This window comes from Thalia democratica, chromosome 3 (assembly GCF_965202585.1).
Source record: "Thalia democratica chromosome 3, ktThaDemo2.hap1.1, whole genome shotgun sequence".
Taxonomy (NCBI): Eukaryota; Metazoa; Chordata; class Thaliacea; order Salpida; family Salpidae; genus Thalia; species Thalia democratica.
Window position 1 is genome coordinate 54,955,565 of NC_139167.1, and position 20,150 is coordinate 54,975,714.

Here is a 20,150-nt window from a genome sequence, read left to right on the forward strand (position 1 = left end):
TGTTACTAAAAACAATAATTTAAATAACATATAATACTTTACATAAACTTATATTAATATAAAAGTTTAATTTAACTTTTTTCATCTTTAAATTCAATGTAGTTTTAGTCAACTACTTAATAAAAGTTATGTAAAAACTTTTTTTAATTAGATAAAAAGTTTTATAAAGTGTAAAAGCTTACAATTTATTTTTTGGCTTATCTTAATAAATTTATTTTTGTGTACTATTAATTTATTAATATAATTAATGTAAAGGACATGCCAATAAAGAAGACAATTGAAAAAAATTGACACAGCTAAATAATTTACAGCCCAACATCTCAGACACTGGCAGTTTATTATGTTTTTCAATTTCTTCAACTTTACCCAAAAACGGTCGCTTCAGTACTTTGTACTTAAGCCCGCTTGGTAAGATCTTTACAGCGGTTTCTCGCGACTATGCCTGCTTGATGAGTCCTAATCAGGACGAAATCGGTCGTAGGTTGTCTCGGGTACATTTGTTGATGATCTTGTGGTAAAATTCTTTTAGATATAAGAAATTGTTAAGTAATTTACTTCTAAATACCTATCGATATTTACACACTATAATACCAAACATCTATCTTTTTGCTTTACGTATAATCCTTATGACATAATTTACTTTAAAAATATTAATCGTATACAAACCGAATGTATAATAAACTTAACTATTTTAATCTTAATAGTTCATACATATTAGTGTATATAAGCTTTAAGTGTTTCTAAGACGATTTTTTTATTGAGGTATCTAAGTCTTAATTTATCTGTTTATTACAACAACATATGTTTATAACTTGATATAGTTTTATGAACTTTTTAAAAATATAAAAATGAATAAATAACTGTTGTGTAACTTTTATTTTAATCTTTATATTAATGGCTAATTGTATTATTCAAAATAAGTTCATGAATTTCAATAGTTTTACAGTAATACCATAAGTAAGCTAACTTTTTACTAATAAAGTCTAAAAAACTTTAAAAACAAGAAACTGTTATTGATATGTTATCTTTCACAATACTTTTATGTAGAAAATACTCAATTTCTGATAGTAAGACAAGTTTAGTGAACTTTTAAGTTAAAAAAACCTTTTAAATCACATTAAAGCTTGTGTACGGTATTAATGAAATTAAAAGGGCTTTTACGACTCTAAAATAAGACTAGTTAATCGAATTCAAAAACTAGTATAGAAAAAATATTTTAGCACATGTGCAAATCTTTAACCGAATTTACTTTGAAAAAGATACTTTGTCTAAGCATTTAATACTCTTCAAGTTTTTGAGTTTACAGTTAAATTTTTAACGCTTAACAATTTTTTTAAATATTATTTTCAACAACTTTAAAAAAGTAAAAACAACATTTATTGAATTTAGGACCAATATGTAAAGTTTAAGTTGAAACATCAGTGAGTGAAATTAAGACTAAAGTGAAACGAAAAATCTTACTCGAATTTATGACTGTGTTTGTTTTAAAAGTATCAGTACTGTTACACGTGGATTTGTTCATTTTTCTAAATACAAAATTATAACTAAGATACATTCCTTTGATTTAATTATAACTTGTAAAACTTAATATATTGTATGATACAATTCGTATCATTTGCTTTGTAGCAACTCCACATAGATTAAATGTACCTTTTTTAATATAACTTGTACAAACTTATTTTACAAAGTTAAGTTGCTGTTTATAAGATATATCCTTGCTTATATTAGGTTATAACTCCAATTTTTTAGATAAACTAAAAACTATATATTAAATTGACTAAAAACAGATTTTTTTACTACTACTTTCAATTATGTTTGCTTTTAGTTAGTATAAGTTTTATAAAAATCAACATTTTGCCTTTTCAAAACATTTTAACTTGAAGGAATTAAAAAAAAATCATTTATTTTTAAATTGTACATAAAATTTAAACAAGCGTTTATTACAGAAAAAAATATTGCAATAACAATGTTTTAGTTACTAAACATTACACTGAAACAAATATGCAAATACAAAATAAGACTTTTTCAGACATTTAATTCAACAGTTTACCAAATTACAACAGACTTTAGCTTTAACTTACTCCGCGTAACAACAAAATAAGTAAGTTATATTTGAGAACAATTTTTTAAAAACTTAGTTTTTCATATGTTTTCTAAACTTAAACTTAACTTTTCTGTGTATCAACAAAATACTGAAAATTTCAAACTAAAAACTATTAAGGAAAAAAGTTTGTTTTCTTTTAGTCTAACTTGACAATTCTTATAACAACAGATACTTGAGATTTTGAACTGAAAACGTATCAAAAACATTGTTTTTACATTTGTTTTGTTTAATTTAAACTTAAATACTCTGTGTATCGTGCAACAAGTTACTGACGAGTTATACACTTTTTTAAATTTAATTTTCTTCATTTTTGGCGCTTGCAACGGCTTTCCCGACGCAACAGGCGACGCAGCACCCGCAGAAGCAGAAGAAGCCGATGAATATGTACGCTGCAATGATGGACCAGAACGCCAGGTTGTAAGCAGTACCGTCGCAGTAGTTGTCGCTGGTGTCATCATCGTGCACCACCTTGTTGTGCACACCAAACACCCAAACGTTTCCTGTGGTAGGTTGAGTTGATATATAAAAAATGTTTTGTTAAAGACTTGATTAGGTTGCATGTAGTAAATTTTTTTTGCTTATACAATTTTCATGGCTAAATATAATTATTAGACAACCTTAAAACAATTTTATTTTTTCTCTTCATTTTAATTTAAAAGCTTCTTATCTGTATTGTGTTTGAAACAATAAAAAAAACTTATTAGCTAGAATTAAAAGACCTGATTAATTTACACCGTGGTTTCCAAAAGTGGCAAATTTCGCCCAAAAGGTTATTTTAAATATTAATTTGAAATAACTAGTAAATGGCCGATACCTAAAAAAGGGGAGAACATATTTTGAATTTCTGATAAGGATGAAATTATGAAAATGAATCAAGGAGACTCTGATTAAAACATTCTTAAAACGTTTTTTTACATAAATTTTATAGCTTTAAATTTTAAAATAATTATTACATATTTTAAAACAACTTTGATATTTTCTCTATCTATACAACCAGTTTTAATATTTAATAAAAAACTAAGCAAGCTTCTATTGATATTTCAAATTAAACTGACACCTAATAATTTACTATTTTTCAACTATAAAAAGTCCACTAGACCATCAAACAGGAAAAAGTTTACATGAAACCAAAAAGCAGGCCAAATTATAAAAACAAACCTCAAATGAACTATTGTAAGAAATTACAAGGTAAACTGCTAAATTTTAGTAATACGAAAACAATACTAATGTACAACTCACCAACTTAAAAGTAATGAGATAAACAAGTTTAAATAACATAAACCAGGTAAAATGAAGTACCAACCGCAAATGAACCATACGAAGTTGAAGCAGCCCAATATTCCGTTTCCGCCACTTGTGGTGTTGTTCTTATCACCCTCCAAGTTCTCATGACCCTCCCTCTTTCTAGTTAGGAACCCGTTAACGATGTTGATGAACTGAAGGATTGCCGAGGTTGTTCCCGCTACGATCAGCCATATCGGAATGAGGCGCTGCACCGGACAGTTCTGCAGGTTCAATGAGCCTTTTGAAAATATTTGATTTAAAAATTAGGTTTTACTATACTTGAAACCTGTTTCATAAGGCTAAATTACCTAAAAAGGATAGTTTCATTTTACTTACTTGAACAAATTAAGGTTCAAGGAGCCTTTGAAAGTATTTAATTCAGTTTTGAGTCCACTAAAAAGTTAAATAAAAACTTGAAACTTTTTTTTATTCGATTAAAAATTTTTTGGGCATTAGTTCAAGCAAAAAATAAGTCTGATAGTTATATCTAAGCAAAGTGTTTATGTAGTCTACTCAACTTACTAAGTTTAGTTTGCAGTCTACTCAAAACCTTAAAAAATACTTAAAACATATATTTTTCGAAGCCATATAAACTTTTTTTAAGCATTTTTTCAAGCAACAGATGTGTTTAATAAAAAACAATTCTAAGGTAGAAAACTTTATGTGTTTATGTAGAATTGTTTATATTTTAACTATTTTTTTTTTTAAAGTCTAATATTAATTTCTACAAATTAATATTGATTATGGTGCGTACATTAACGAGCTCAGTTTTATAATAAAGTTAAAAACTTACTTAATGTAAACAATGTAAATCCAGACAAAAGTTATAAAAAAATGTATATGTTTTGAATTGATTACTTTTTTTAATATTTTAAATAATCGTTAACAAAATGAAAGCTTTTTTTACAAATATCAGAAATTAATCACAGATGGCAAGAACAAAACATTTGATAACCACAAAACTAAAAGCATACAACTTTAAAGTGTTCTATACTTTGCTAGCTAACATTATTTTGTTTTATCCTTTAAGTTATAGTTCTCAGGGTAAAAAAATAACTTTTTTGTAATTATAAAGGTTTATTTTATAACAAAATTTAGTATATAATCAACTTAGTGCTTAAACTTTTAACTACTTTGTTTGCAACAGTAATTAAAAAACTAATAAAACATGATGCTAAAAAGCTACTGAAAAAAGGATTAGTTGATTAGTTTGGCTTAAAAGGTTAACTTATTTCAAATTATTTTAATTGTGAAAAAACTTTGAAACATTTTTTGTGTATATTAATTAAACTGTTATAAAAATAATGGATATCACTAATGTAACATTATAAATAAAGACTTTTAAAATTAAGTAAGTTAAGTTTTTGAAAACTTTTTTTTTTCTATTAAATTGATACTTCTTGCAAAAATATTAAGAGTTCAAACTTTTGATACAAAATGATTTTTGATATTTTGATCGTGTAGTGGAGAATTTTTTTAAACTCAACTTTAATCCGTACTTTACTCTTTAAACAACTTTACGTTACATTATACAACTTACCGAATACAATCATGCATACAGGTAGAACCATGGATACCGCCAGGAATATTATGAATCCAACTGTTAAAGTTGTTTGTCTTAAATCTTGTTTCATAATAAAATAACAAAAATAAAAACTCTCTCATTTTAAATTTATTGAATGAAATATTAACAATACCTAACTCGTCTGATTTTTTTACGTTAATCTAAATCCTTAACTACTTCTATTTTAGGGAACATTTATACAACTGAGAAAAAAATTATTGTGATAAAATCTTAAAATTTAAGTGATTCATTTGTTTTTAAACTATAAACTTAAAACCTTATTTCATAGAAAAGATCTTGTTATAAAACTGTGATATTGTAACATTTTAATATCCTTTTTATGGCAACAAAGTAAGTTACTGTCATAAAAAACTTCTAAAAATAAAACAATTTCATTAAAAAAAATAATTAAGTAACATTTTACATGATTTTTTTTTTTAATTTGACTTCAAAACGAGTTCAGCCAAAATAACAAGAATAAAATTTTAGAATTATAAGTAACTTAATTTCAAAGCTTTTAGATAACGCTTTAGCAGACTAGAGTTAGCGTTTACATAAACTAAAAACTTGATTTAAGTAGTAAAAGAAATAATTTTAAATCACTAAAAACAATATTAGGAATACGTAAAAATACAACTAAATACATGTAAAAATAAAAACAAACCAGAAGACGACAATATGTTTGCCCCGTTCGCCATAAACTCCTTGTTGTCGGTGGTCTTAGCCCTCTCTGCTAATAATTTACCGTATAATGAGTCGTAGGCGGGGGGAGGTCCCTGAGGTTGGGATTCTCCCGTGTTGATTGGTTCCCCTTGTTCCGCATCATTACCCATGTTTGTTGGTTGAAAAATAAAAGTTTTTTTCAAAACCCTGCAAAACTTCGATGAGTTTGTTTTAAAAAAAGAAAACACACAGAACTTGTCAGTTTGCTAATCGGAACGTAATTTGATTTGTAAAATTATTACAAAGGAATAATCTATGGAATTGTTGTCGTAAAATTTATAGTTTTTACTAGTAAATTGTTAACATTTCATCATGTTAAACAAGATACTGAATATCAAACAATGTGAAACTGTTGATATCGTTTTATTAAATTTCAACAAGTAAACCAAAATATGCATTAGCTAACAGTTTCTAAAAAAATTACTGCTAAACAACATTAACTTGATATTACTAGATTTTAGTAGAAGTACTTTACTTTATATTTTTTATTTTACTAGGAAAATATACAAATTTGAATATAATTTGCTTTTAAGCTTTTACAGGGAAATTTTTACAGTATCTGCAAAATTTACGTAAATAATTTATACACGTTTTCGAGTTCACGGTAATAGCTTTTTAAAGACTGTCAAAACATGAAAATTCAAAGAAAAAAAAAACTTTTCCGTACTACATTATTAAAATAATGCGGATTTTCAACTTAAAAATAGATAAACTTGTTTCATTAGACTTTAATTTAATTAATTGTCTCAACAAAAAAAATGATTACTAAAGAAATCAAAAAAGTATCACTTTCAAAAGTTTGTTCTGTTTATTACATCACTATAACATTTAGACTTAGCAATAACTAAAAAATAAAAATTGGTCTAAAGTTTTTCGAAAAAGCTTTAGTTTATTTTTCTACTTGTATTAATAAGAACTACATTGAATCTAATAACAGTTAATACTTGACTTAAGTTGTTCCACCCACCTTTCAACTAGTTGTTGTTATTACACGTTTTAAATCTAAAGCAATTATATTATTTCATTTCATATATAAAACAAATATAAAGTTCTATGACTTAAAAACAACTCTGCAATTTTCACACTGTAGCAGCTCTTTCATACAAAATATTTAAGAAAATTTGCTTTGCTTTACCACTTCAATGTAGTTTCTAGTTTATTATTTTAAAGTTTTTGATAATTTTTTATAACATTTTAGGTAAACAGACTTCTAATCACTTATTACAGAGTTCCTTGAAAATTTAACTAGCTAATAAATAAGATTTTAACTTGGTTTTGATATTGACCAGTAGAGATTTCAGAAGCTCAAATATAATTTTCAAATACAAAAGTACACCTTAAAACTATCATACAAACCAATAATCATAACATGTTACTCTAAAATGGTATCGAATTTAAGTTGGAAATAAAAACATAATAAACTTATTCATGAACTCCAAACATTTTACTATGAAACGTACAATTTTTTCTTAATTAACCAAATACTTGAAGACAGTTTTAACAAAAGCTATTTCGACCAACACCTATAAGAAAAAAATAAGCACAAAAGAACGATTGTGTAAACAAAAACCTTAATAAACTTTTTATAGCACCTCGGTAAATAATTACTCTCCTGTTTTGATTGAAAATTAAAAACTGTTGTAACTAAAACAAGTTATTCATACTGGACTGAGATGAAAATCACTCTAGCAATAACAAACCTGACTACGCCTACGTTAGTCGACGCGCTTTACTTAGGTAAATTCATAAAGTGCTTTCTTTTGCTTGCTATTATAGTTGTGTTCTCTTTTGCACGGCTACCTTCTTACATTGCTAAAACGCCTATTTTATACACAAGACAAATGGTCGATTGCTCATAAAAGAAAACAAATATTAGCGATAATTTAACATTCCTTTTGTTACTTTCAAAAAAATACAATCTCAGTTTTTTTTACTTAAATGTATGTTGTTTTTATTTTATTAACAAAATCCAAAACATAAACTATCATAAACCATAAAAAGTTTTTACAAATCATAAATTTTGACCTGTTAAAAAAACAAACACTTTGTTTGTTAGTTAGTTTCTCATACAATTCTGCTTTTAGTTGTGCTTTTTATTACTTGGTAAATACTAAACAGATTATTTGGCTCAAATGCACATAAATTCAAGCTATGAGTAATGTAATGCATAGTTATTTCCTTTTATATGTGTTCTAAAATAGTGATAATTATTTTTTTTGAAGCTAAAAAAGTACTGTTTGTCTACGAGAAAGCTTTTTTGATTTATTTTTTCAATATTAGTTCTTATAAATATGTTTATTTATTTCAGTGATGCAAATTAAGAATTTAAATTTGAAAATATTTTAAAGATGTTTACTACATCTGTTTAAACATTTTGAGCTAAAAATCATACTTCAAAACTATTGCGCATTACTTCTAATTAAACAATCCAATGCCAAAACTTAAAAAACATAAAAAATAACTAATTAACCTCGGAAAACTTGATTATAACTATTTAAAGTAGCTAAAGTTAGTAACTGAAAAAAAAAAGTCGAAAAAATCTCAAAGATAACTTCGCTTCTACACAGCAACTACTGTGAAGGAGTAGAATTTTAATATAATCACTTTTTCAGGGTAATGTTTACAATCGTTCTCTCACGCTATTACCAGCTTGTTGTGACATGCTGCCACAATAAATAATCATGATTTCATGGGGTTTGCAGTATTTCTTATTTACATGATAAAAACTGTATTGGTTCTGCTATAAATATATATTATGCCTTGTGTTACTTCTAAGTGCTCAGCAAACAAAATGCTTAAAAACGTTACAATACATTTAAGGTAAAAAATAGTAAATTTTCGTATGAAATGTTCTTAACAGTGAATTAAACATTGTAAAAAATGTTAAGACAAACTTTTGAAAGAGTTTTTAATTATAAGATTTTTACCAAAACCTAGTTATAAACAAGTAAAAAACATTTTTAGATATACATCAACTAGAAAATAGTTCGTTTAAGATCATTTTTTTAGTATCAAGAATATTCTTATCATTTATTATGTATTGCATAGTTTATAAAAATATAGCTAAACTAGATATAAGTTTAATAAGCGTTTGTATTATTGATACACTATACAACTAAATTTATAACAGGAAGCTAAATTTGAAAACGTAGTTTGATGAACTTTTCTTTCGCAATATTACTGATTAAATTTTTATTGATTAAATTTCTTATAAAATTTAGAACTTTACTAAAATCCAATACAAGAATATAGCAGTGAAAGTATAAGAATTTTATGAACAATAAATAAATTTTGGTATTTTAACTTATTTGTAAAATTAAAAAAAAAACTCCAATAGAAATTATGAAATTTATATCAAATAACGTATTTATAAAAATATAAAGCAAACTATTTCACTTATAACGGAAAACGACAATAAAACTTTTTTTTTTCTTAAAAAGTTATATTGTTCATGTGAAACTTCCTTACACAACTTAGACATTTTGATGAAATGAATCGGGCTAGTAAATTGAGTAAAGTATCTTTAAGGTGTGTTTGAAATTTCTTTGTTTTCGTGCGAAATGCGATATCTACTTATTTTAACAATTTTAAACCTCTTAACTAAAAAGTTGCAAGTCATAGATGTAAATAATGAGAAAAGTTAAGTTCTAGCATTAAAAACAAAGTTTGATAGTAACTAAAATTATGTAAAAGCTCTTAATAGGTTTTAAATTTATAACAAACTAAATTTCGTCTTTTTTATAGCTAAAAGTTAATCTAGTCATTTATCTTATAAAGTACAAATATAAAAAATGCATTGATAATAAAATGTATACTAAAAAACAATACAAATTAGGTAGCACTAAAAGTAACTACAAAGTGGATCTGGATTGCGCTGAACTAAAAAACAAAGAAGTTTAAGTTAGATAATTTTTTGTAAACAGTAGTATTTGTAAATCTAAAACATTAAAATATGTTTTAGCTAAACACTACATCACTGAATAAAAATCCCTAAGTGTAACTCTATTTTTTATTGTCTTAAAAGGTATACTTCAAGCTGAAAACTACATTTATACAGGCCATTTAATGATAATGACCGACTTAATGTATCATATTTTTTACAAAAGCACAATAAAAACTATATGTTTACCTTTATTCCAGCGTATAAACTTTTTTCAGATCATATGTTAGAAAATTTAAGATTTTTACAGTTTTACTAAATTGTTTTTTACAGTAATTTTAAAACTAAGTTTACAATAGTAGTGTTTTATGTTTTATATCCACATTTAATATAACTAATTAAGCTAAAAGTAACCAATACAAAAAAATAACATTTAAGAGGGTTGCTACACTTTCAAGCTACTTAAAAAGCTTGATAAACTCGTGTTTATTCAATGTGTTTGAGGTTTCTTATAAAAAAATATGAAATTGAGTTTTTTTAGTCTAAATGTGTTGCTGTTTTTCAACTAATTTGTGTTCTTCCATTTAGTTTTTGCTAATTCTATAATGTTGAAGTAAGTTATAAAATAAAATTAACAAATCTAGTTTTAACAAGTACAATTTTTAATTTATTTTAGGGCTAAAATTTAGATTTGAGATAATTAAACAAAGAAATAGCTTAAAATAATAAGTTAACACTTCAATTTTAAAACATTAAATAAAGGTATAAAACTAGCGCATGTATATATAATGATTGAGCTTTTATAATATTACTTAATGTTAAATTAATATTGTTAGTTATTGGTAGCTTAGACGAGATAAATTTTATAGATAATTTAAAGTAACTTTAACTAGTTTTTTCTTTGCATGGATTTATTTTAAGCTAGATCATTCAATGGGGTTTAAGCTTGATAATTTACAAAAAACACTAATACATAAAAATACAGGAGTAAGAACTCGAAGACAAGGAAAAAACAAATAAAAACTTTTTTATACTTGAGAAAAATAAATTATATTAAAGAAACACTTTTAATATTATACGAAACAAAGTTATAAAAAGGCTCTGTTAAAAGTAGATGATATGTATTTAATAACAGCTTCAAAACCAACAAAGAAAACGGAACTAATTTACTAAAATAAGAAAACTATTTTGACATCAGATGGAGTATCCTACAAACATTGGGGAGATTGAAAGCCTTGTAAGACTTTTAGTATTAAAAAGTAGAGAGAAGAAATGCTAACAAAAAGTATAATTTAAACAAAAGGTACAAACTGTTCGCAATCTTTCCACACATCAAAAAAAAATTGCTTCAACACTTAAATTGTAATTGGTTAATGAAAATTTTAAAATATTAGTTATTTTAAAGTGTTAACTGTTCTTCTAAAAACTCGTGCTATAGTACAAATATAATTTTAGCTTAAAAATTTGAATATAAAAACTTTCTCCAATCAAGAAACTAGCTAAAATCTTATAAACCTAAAACAACGAAATATTACTGATAAAAGATTCTAAATTATACTTACAAATAAAAATCAAGACACATTTACAGCGCTTTTTTTTTGGGATTTTCAACTAAGTTTACTTTTTTAAGGCTTAGCTTTCATACGGCCTAATCTAGTATTAATATTTTAAATTTTTAGTGACGAAAATAATAAACATTTTTCAGTATACTTAAAAAAACTTAGTTAATATTCTAAATATTACTAAAAAAAATCAAATATTAAATACTTAACTTATTAGATTGCAATCTTTTTGTATAACCTTTATTTCTGTATACTTTTGTTTTACTTATTCTTTTATTTATTTTTAAATTTTGAAACTTTTGGGGCTAGACTCTACTTTTATTTGTATTTGTTCGTAAAGTTTCCGAGTAAATTTTGAAAACAACTTTTTAGTAAATTTATTACCTGTTTGTTTTTTTTCGTTTAATTTTATCTTTCTTTGCATCGTTTGCTTTACATTTTGAGGTCTACAACTTTATATTGTAAAAACTAATCATTACTATCTTGTAATAGATTGTAGAATCATGTTGTTTATGACTCGATAACCCAAAGGATTTTTGTACACCAGGTCCTCAGAATAATTTTAAGCGCTTTCTTTTTATCGTTTAAACAACAATAACTATTAGTTTTAATTTGAAATGTCTGTAATATATTTAAAAAAACTATTTTTTAAATATTTATTTAATAACCGAAGTTTTATATTTTACTACAGAAGGGAGTATATTTTTTATTTTTTAAATAATGTAAAAACAAAATTTAAAACTTTACAACAAATGACCAATAAATACGTTACATTGAATACGACTTGTCATTAATTTATGCTTTAGGGTTTAAAAATGCTAAAATAATTTTTACAGTATCATAAAATATTTTTCTTAACCTCTATAACTCGTATAACTTAACGCTAACTTTGAAACTTTAAATCTGAACATTAAAAAAAAAACAGAACAAGTATGGTGTATTTAAAAATATTTAATAAGTTAAAATAAACATTGCTGTGAAAACGATTAATATAGAGATGCCTTACAAGATATACAAATTTTGTAATTCAACAATTCATTAAGTACAATTTACTCTTAATAACTTTTGTACTTATTTTTGAGTTAGATTTTTTTCATTGAGTCAATAATAATAATAAACTAGTGTAGTTAATATTTTAACAGAAACAACGGAAAAGTCGATAGTTGTTGTAAATAAAATAATCTTAAATTTTAATTTTAAACTTTGAGTTTTAGTTACTGAATTTCAAACTCCCGGAATTTTAGTTGTCCGAGTTTGAACTATTGGAATTTGGATTGTCAGTATTTAAATTGTCGGAGTTTGAGTTGTCGAAATTTGAATTGTCGGAGTTTAAATTGTCAGAATTTGAGTTGTCGGAATTTTAGTTGTCGTATTTGAATAGTCGGAATTTGAATAGTCGTATATTGAGTTGTCGAAATTTGAATAGTCAAGTAACCTGTTTGACTAAGTAAAATATTTACACACCATTATTTTAATAATTTTTGTTTGATACTTTTTTTTATTATAATTACAACATATTTAATGATTTTGGTATATACTTTTTTTTAAATTTCTTTTGTATAAAAGTTTCATTGAAGCATGAAATTACCTATAATAACAGGGTTAAGGTAAATATTTTAATTGTTTTACTAATAATTATAAAGAATTTGCATTCTGCTTTACTGGTTTTTCAAAATTTTATGATGTTTAAACATTTTTATGTGCCTCAGAATGTTTTAGACAGTTAGGTAGTTTTCTAAAGTGAAGTATTTAAAGCTATTTCAAAAAATAGTCTATTATTAAACAAAATAAATTGTGCTACCCCACTGAAAAATGTATAGACACGCCCCAGATGTAAGGGCAAATCAAAAAACTGAAAAGTTGTAAATATTAATTTGTAAAGCACAATAGCGTTCATTTGTGTTTATAGATTTTATAAAATATTCTAAGAACGGTTATGATTTTGATATGTTTAATAAGTGTTTTAGTAAACTTATTGTACGTTTACATGTTTATCATGATTAATTTTAAATTAACAAATGTGTACCTTATTAGATTTTAAAGTTGTTTTTTATCTTTTAAGCTTATTGAAATGTAAACTTAGTTGATTTTACCTTTTAAAGTAAATAAATTTATATCTACTTATAGGATTGTCATTTGTAAAAATTTTAAACATTTTAAGGATGGCTAGTTTTTTGTATTTGTAGCCAAGTGTTAGTTGAGACTTTTGTACTTTGCATGTTTATCATAAGGAATTTGTTATGTATATATATATGTGAATATTTAATTAGTGTTTAATTTTTGATACCTAATATAGCTTATTGTAAAAATAAAGCTTACCTAAGCTTGTTTTACTTAAATCAAGTTACATCTACAACGAGTGTCTATTATAAATAAAAGTTCCTTTATTTTGACACTTAACTGTTTTACCGTGGATAGAACAATTCAAGATGACTAAAACCTTTCGTGATTTATTTTAGACTAGCCGATAATATTAGAGAAATAACACGCAATTACAAACAATCTCTGGTTTTTATGATTAATACAAATTTAGCTCAGCCAAGGCGCTAAAGAGCAGCTTAAAAGATTAAGTTTAAAGTTTTAAAATACAAAATCTATGGACGCCTAAACTCAGCTGATAATAGAGGAAATACAAATTTTTAAAGTCTCACAATTCATAAGTTAAAATAATTATCATTACTTTCTATTAATCTATACAGTAATATATCAAAATATAAAATTTAAACAGTACTCTTTTTTATTACACTAACACATGTTTCTTTAAACTTGTTAACACACCTCAACAGAGCTATGAAAGTTCGAGAAGTACTGTTAAATTTGTTATTATTTATTCCAGTGAACTTGTTTTGATAGGATCTTTATTAGCAAACTATTAAATTTATATTTTGAATAGGTATAGTTTCATACAGTTATATATGCCAATTTATGATTATCTCACCAAAAAGGTTTATGTTTTACAAAACTAAAAATTTTCTGAAGGGTCTTAAGTGTTTAGAAGTGGTTACAATCTAAGAGTATAGTGAAATTTAATGAGTAACTAATCACTCATTCTCATAACTGAAAGTTTTTTTGTTACACCAGCCCATTTTTACACTTATTATCATTGTTATTTATCTTTCTTACTTATATTTTATGAGATATTTTGGCCTGATGGTATAGGGTTCTAATGTTTCTTTGAAAACTCTCTGAGTCAAATGTTGCAAAATCAAAACCCAGTGGTCAACACGTATACAATAAAAAGATCTTTTGTGTTAAATAAAATATTGATTTACCTTTATTCATTATAATAGACTCTATTCAAAAGATAAAAAAAAATAGCTTAAGTAGTTTGAAATTAATTTGAGCAATTGATTTTATCCTATTGTAATTAACATGTTTACGACAGTTTCATAAAAGTTTTATAAAAAGTCAGTTCAAAGAGTAAAAAAATAGAAGACAATTTTTTTTATACGTGTGTCAGCTAATGAGTTTCAATTATACATAGTTCATCTATCACAGGTTTTAATGCTGCCATAAGAATCCCTACACTACTGAGTCACAATTTAAGTAATCCAATCAACAAAAACATCACAAAAGTCAGAAGAACAGAAGTCTGGACTTTGGTATGCTGTGAGACTAGCTCAAGTTTAACAAAGGGTTGATCACACCAATTCAATCATCAGACTACAAGCTTTTTGTAGACTGAGACTGGTTTTGTTCTGATTAGGACTCATCAGTCAGTCACAACCAAAAAACTTACAGTCTTCAATCTATAAATGGTTTATACATGCAAGCATGAAGCATTGGTATATGATCAGCCCTTTCGTTAAACTTGAGCTTGTCTCAAGGCATACAAAAGTCCAGGCTTCTGCTCTGCTGACTTTTGCCTATATTTTTGTTGATTGTATTAAATAAAAGCGTACCAGCAGTCTTGCTTAGTGGACAATGTATTGTGAACATTGCATGGCAAAAGACAATGCTGATGTCACTGATCAATACCAGTAAATGCTTGCATGTATAAACCATTTGTAGATTGAAGACTGCAAGTTTTTCGGTTGTGATTGACTGATGAGTCTTATCGGGACAAAACCAGTCTCAGTCTACCAAAATCTTGTGGTCTGATGATCAAACTTGTATGGTCAACCCTTTTGTAATTTTTAAACTTAAAAAATTATAAAAATATTAATTAAGTAATCCAGTAAGTTTAGGATCTTCAATTTTTGCTAGTGGTTGTTGCTTTACCAATCCATATACAGCATTATTTTAAAACTAACCAGGGTAATAGAATATTAAAAAAGCTTAAAAAACAAGCACAATATTAAAAAAAACTAGATTTATAAAAACATGTTAAAAATATATAAAATAGATTTGTCAAAAAAGTAATTTTTTTATCTTTAATGTTTTAAGTCTTGAGGGTTTTAATTAATATTAAATAAACTATAGTTATGTAAAAATTAATGTTATGTTTCTTGGTGTTTTAGTGGTTACTACTTTAAATTAAACTGGTTTTAAAAGTTGATTTACTGATTTTAGATAAAAATTCTAGACTATCATACACAATAATTAGGCCATAAGGGAATGATACAGTTTTTGTTTCAACTTGGACTTTTTCCAGATATTTAACCATTTATAATCAAAGTAATTTTTAAAGTATATCAAATTAAATTAGGGGAATTCAATAGGTATCTTATGAAAAGAGCAAACTCAAACAATTAAAACAACTATTTTCTTGAAAATCTATATTTTCCTGCAGATGCTAATCAATCATTGTCAAACTTTCTTAATTCAATATTTTTTGAAGCTTTTTTTATCTTGAGTTTAGCTTTTTCTGTTCTCAAAATGAAAAATAACTAGTCACAAAGTGCTTATTTTTGTATGTTTAAATAGTGCTAAAACATATTCATAGTGCTAAAACATAACAAGTAAAAGAAAATCTTAAAATTTTAGGTCTTCAGCTTAAAAAACCTAGTCAGAAATAAATTTATTTTTTTAACTTTCAAAGAATTAGTAAAGAAAGAAGTTTTCTTAGATATGTTTGTACAGGAAAACTTTTTTAAACTTTCTTTATATACCTCAAGAGATAAACAAAAAATTTAAATTTGTATAGAAAGTATTTTATATAATATTTTATACATAATCTATTAAAAAGGGTAAATTTACTGACATTGCAGGGTACAATACTTGTTTACAAAATTAACATTGACCCTTGTATGAAAACTTGAAGTATATACTATAAGATAGTTCTTAAAAAATCAGTCCATTAATTTTTGAGACAAAGTTACTTAATTAATGTTTTCTGCAAATACATGGAGGAGTAAATGTTCATAATATTCTTGTTGTTTTAAATAAAAAAATCTAAATTAGAACTTAGTTCTAATTTAAATGCCTACTGAAAAAGAAATTATAAAAGTACTTTAGGCAATATAACGAGTACATATAAATTTGTAGATTTTTTTGTATAGTTATTTGCCTTAACTTAAAAATAATGCTCAGTTTACTGGGATGTAAAGAGCTTATTTAAATAGATTTATGCAAATTGTATATTTTATTCGCAACCGGTTTTGTGGCAAGAGATTGCAACCTTTTCAAGCAAAAATAAAATATTAAACTGCATATAACAATGTTAGTTAATTATACTGCATAAATCTATTTAGATTTTTTTGTAATATAAAAAAGATTTTTTTATTTAAAACGATTTTGATAAAGACAAAAAATCACAAAGAACAACACACAACCAAGGGAAGATTTGAGATACTTAAAACTATAATATTCTTACCATAATATTCTTGGAATTAAAAAACTAAATACAAAAAATATACTCCGTGATTTTAAATCATTTTACTTCAAGCTTTCAGAAAATAAACATTTGATATTACAAACAGTTAGTAGAAAGGGATTTTCAAAAACAAATTTTGAAAAAATCTTAAAAAAAAATTTCATATTAAAAAATATAAAAAACTATAAAACCTGACTTTTACAAGCTGTTTATAGTTTATAAAAAAAAATTGAGAAAGATTAAAAAGGATTGTGCAAACTCTTCATAATATTTTTAGTTGTTGCTTTCATAAGATACCTATTAAATTATCTCACTTTGATCACTTATTCTCATAAGATTCTTTGACTAAAAACTGTAAAAAAGCATTTAAGGCCATAGGGGGGGTCCACTTTGTTTTTTACAACTTGATCTTATTTTGTAGAATTTAATCTGAGCTATCAGACACTTTTAACCGCTTAAAAAAACTCAAAGTAACTTTTGAGATATAAGCGATCAAAGAAAGGGCGTTCAATAGGTTCCTTATGGAAGGCGAAAACTAAAAATGCGAAAAAAGACTATTTCACTAAAAATCTATCTCCTCCTTCATTTTTTGAGTAATCTTTCTCAAATTTTTACAGAATGTGTATCATTAAACTTTAAAGAGATCTATTGTAGGAATTTTTTCAACTTTGAGTAAAAAAAAAATATTGTCAAAAAACTACCTTTTTTTTAGTTTTTTGTGGATAAAATTTTTATTTTTCAAAATTTTCAAAATTCCAACATTCAGATTCTTCAAAATATTTAAAGGAACATTTCCTGAAAATTTGAAGTCTCTAGGTCAAAAAATGAAGGAGGAGATAGGTTTTTAATGAATTTTTAAATTTCCGAGAAAATTGACCCTGAAAAATTTGCGGTCCATGCGTTTGTATCGGAAACTTTTTACAAAAAATAAAATATCTCAAAAGTTAAATTATATTTTTGAATTCTATAAAAACAGACTTGTAGTTTGTATTTAAAGCTTTCATATAAAATCCAAAGTTATTTTTTGTAAAAAATAAAGTTGGACCCCCCCTATGGCCTTAATAGCTTAGTTGTTGATATAAATAATTACTGTAACATTTGAAAAAAGTAGTTTACTCTCCCTGTGCCTTTAATTTCTATTAGAAAATCTGGGACTTTAGGACTTATACTACTTATGCAAATATTTAATATAGCAACAAATTAAAAAAGTTATATTTTAAAAAGTAATTAAATGTTTTGTTGTGTAACTTTGACATTTATTTTATATTTCAAAAATAAAATAAATTGTTAATCATTGTTGCTAGGTCAATAGTTCTTGAAAAAAAATTAAGCAAAGTTAAAAAAAAATCTTAAACATATTTTTTAACAAGTTAGGTATTTTTAAAATTAAGAAATTGTTAAAAATATAAAAAATGTTCAAAAGTTTAAATCTTAGGAACATAGGAACAGGTACAAATATTGTAATTCGTGCCATATTATAATTTATTTGATAAAAAAATCTTGAAGAGTAAAAAAATTCTTGTCACAAATGGTAAAGCAAAACAGTATTGCTGATCTTTTCACATATGTGTTTATTTAAGTACTTAGTTTATTTTAGCTATTTTTTCTAATATTTATAAAATTTATTTATTTTAAAAAAGTTACTATTTTATTTTCAACCTTAAATTTACCTGCTTCTTGCAATTTGCTTATACAACATTTGTTTGTATGTTTATATAATTCAAAAAAAATGATTGCATTTTAATCAAATAACTTATTCAATTTCACTGCTTAAAATATTGAGTTGTTTAAAGTATTGCATGTGTTTAGTGATAGTTTCATGCAAAAAACTACAAATTGTATTCTACTAAACTTCTAATAACATGCAACTTTAGTATTGTTTCATTACTAAATGATATTTTAATTAGTTAAGTCTTAAATGGAATTTTTATAAATTTTATTTGATAAGGGCAGAAATTATAGATTGCAGAATAAATAAATACATTAAATTCTTAGTCTTTTTGCTAGTTTTTATTTGTTGAAAGTTGTAAATTTTTGAGGCATTGTGCAGAAAATTATTTTAAATATCATCTTGACATAATTGTGAAAAAGAAAAAGATGTTTAGAGCACAAACATTTCTGAGTTTGAAAGTCAAACACACATGTGATACAAATGACATCAAGTTAACAATCTGAAAAAAACTTATTATTTAATTTTTATTTTGATGCACAACCTTGTATCAAACCTAATTTTTATTATTTACTTTTTATTATCACAGCAAAATTTCTTGCAATTTGACTTTTTTCTCTCCTTTTCTTTTTAAACCCTAGTCTAGTTCTCTTAGTAGTCAGGTCAAAGATATAAGCTAGTTTTAGAAAGTTTTAATCAGTGTTTTGTAAAAAAAAATTCTTAAACATATTTTTTAATAAGTCAGATATTTTTAAAATTCAGAATTTGTTAAAAATATTAAAAATGTTCAGAAGTTTAAATCTTAGGAACATAGGAAGTGGGTAGGGTTATTTCAAGTAGATTTGATTTTCAAATATCTTTAACTTAGTTAGCAGTTTCTTTTTAAACTTTAAAAGATTCAACTAGTTTTTAACATATAAGAAGAATTAAAATAAAGTTTAATGATAAGGTCAAAAAAAAAGGGAATAAAGTCTATTCTATTATAACGTAAAGTTTATTTGCTTAAGATCTACTTAAAAAACTAATAAAATAAGCTTTTTTAGTTCACATACAATTGTCAATGACAAATTTCTTCTTCATACATTTCTATCTGAAATTTTTCACTAAACTATCTATATCTCGAAAGCTAATTAAGGTTTTTGTGTTCTGTAAAACTTATTTTATAGTTTAAAAAAGCTTTTATACAGGACCAATGGTAGTTTTGGTGAAAAAATAAACTTAGGAATCCTTAACTGGGTATTATCTCTGTTATTTAAGAAGGTACTTACCAGTTTTTATAAGAACTTTTGCAAAACATTTAAAGAAGTTTTTGTTTTTTTGTAATTCTAATAACACTTGACCATGTTTCAATAACTAAAGTTTGTAGCTAGCATCAAAATTTTTCCGAAATGTAGAGTCACTTAAGTTAAAGACTTTTAATATAAAGTTTGTTTAATATTTTATTTTCAATCAGTCAGTTTTTTACTTAATTAAAAGCCTATGTTGTATAAACAACAGCTAGAGTCAAATAACACATTAAAAGTAACAGCTCTTTAAAAACAGCCTAACTTCAAAGATATGGCTAAAAATTGCTTGAATGTATTAAAAAAAAAACAGTTAAATCAAATGC

At 25.0% G+C, this 20,150-nt stretch overlaps 1 protein-coding gene across 1 annotated transcript; it reads right to left on the minus strand.

The window, feature by feature from the left end:
* Nucleotides 1-1,928: 1,928 nt before the first annotated feature.
* LOC145831830 (transmembrane protein 272-like) lies at nt 1,929-5,827 on the minus strand. The gene is made up of 4 exons (XM_082939171.1): nt 5,617-5,827; nt 4,929-4,988; nt 3,408-3,626; nt 1,929-2,604 (listed from the first exon to the last, which is right to left on the minus strand). The coding sequence occupies exons 1-4, from the start codon at nt 5,783-5,785 to the stop codon at nt 2,399-2,401; spliced, it is 654 nt and encodes a 217-aa protein (XP_082795297.1). The 5' UTR covers nt 5,786-5,827; the 3' UTR covers nt 1,929-2,398.
* Nucleotides 5,828-20,150: the final 14,323 nt, after the last annotated feature.

What these genes read in the sequence shown, in the direction of transcription:
- LOC145831830 (XM_082939171.1), bottom strand. Translation starts at nt 5,785, where the DNA reads ATGGGTAATGATGCGGAACAAGGGGAACCAATCAACACGGGAGAATCC. An exon ending in AAACATATTGTCGTCTTCTG is followed by an intron (nt 4,989 to 5,616) that starts GTTTGTTTTTAT and finishes CAACTTTAACAG; the next exon opens with TTGGATTCATAATATTCCTG. An exon ending in TGTATGCATGATTGTATTCG is followed by an intron (nt 3,627 to 4,928) that starts GTAAGTTGTATA and finishes TATTTTCAAAAG; the next exon opens with GCTCATTGAACCTGCAGAAC.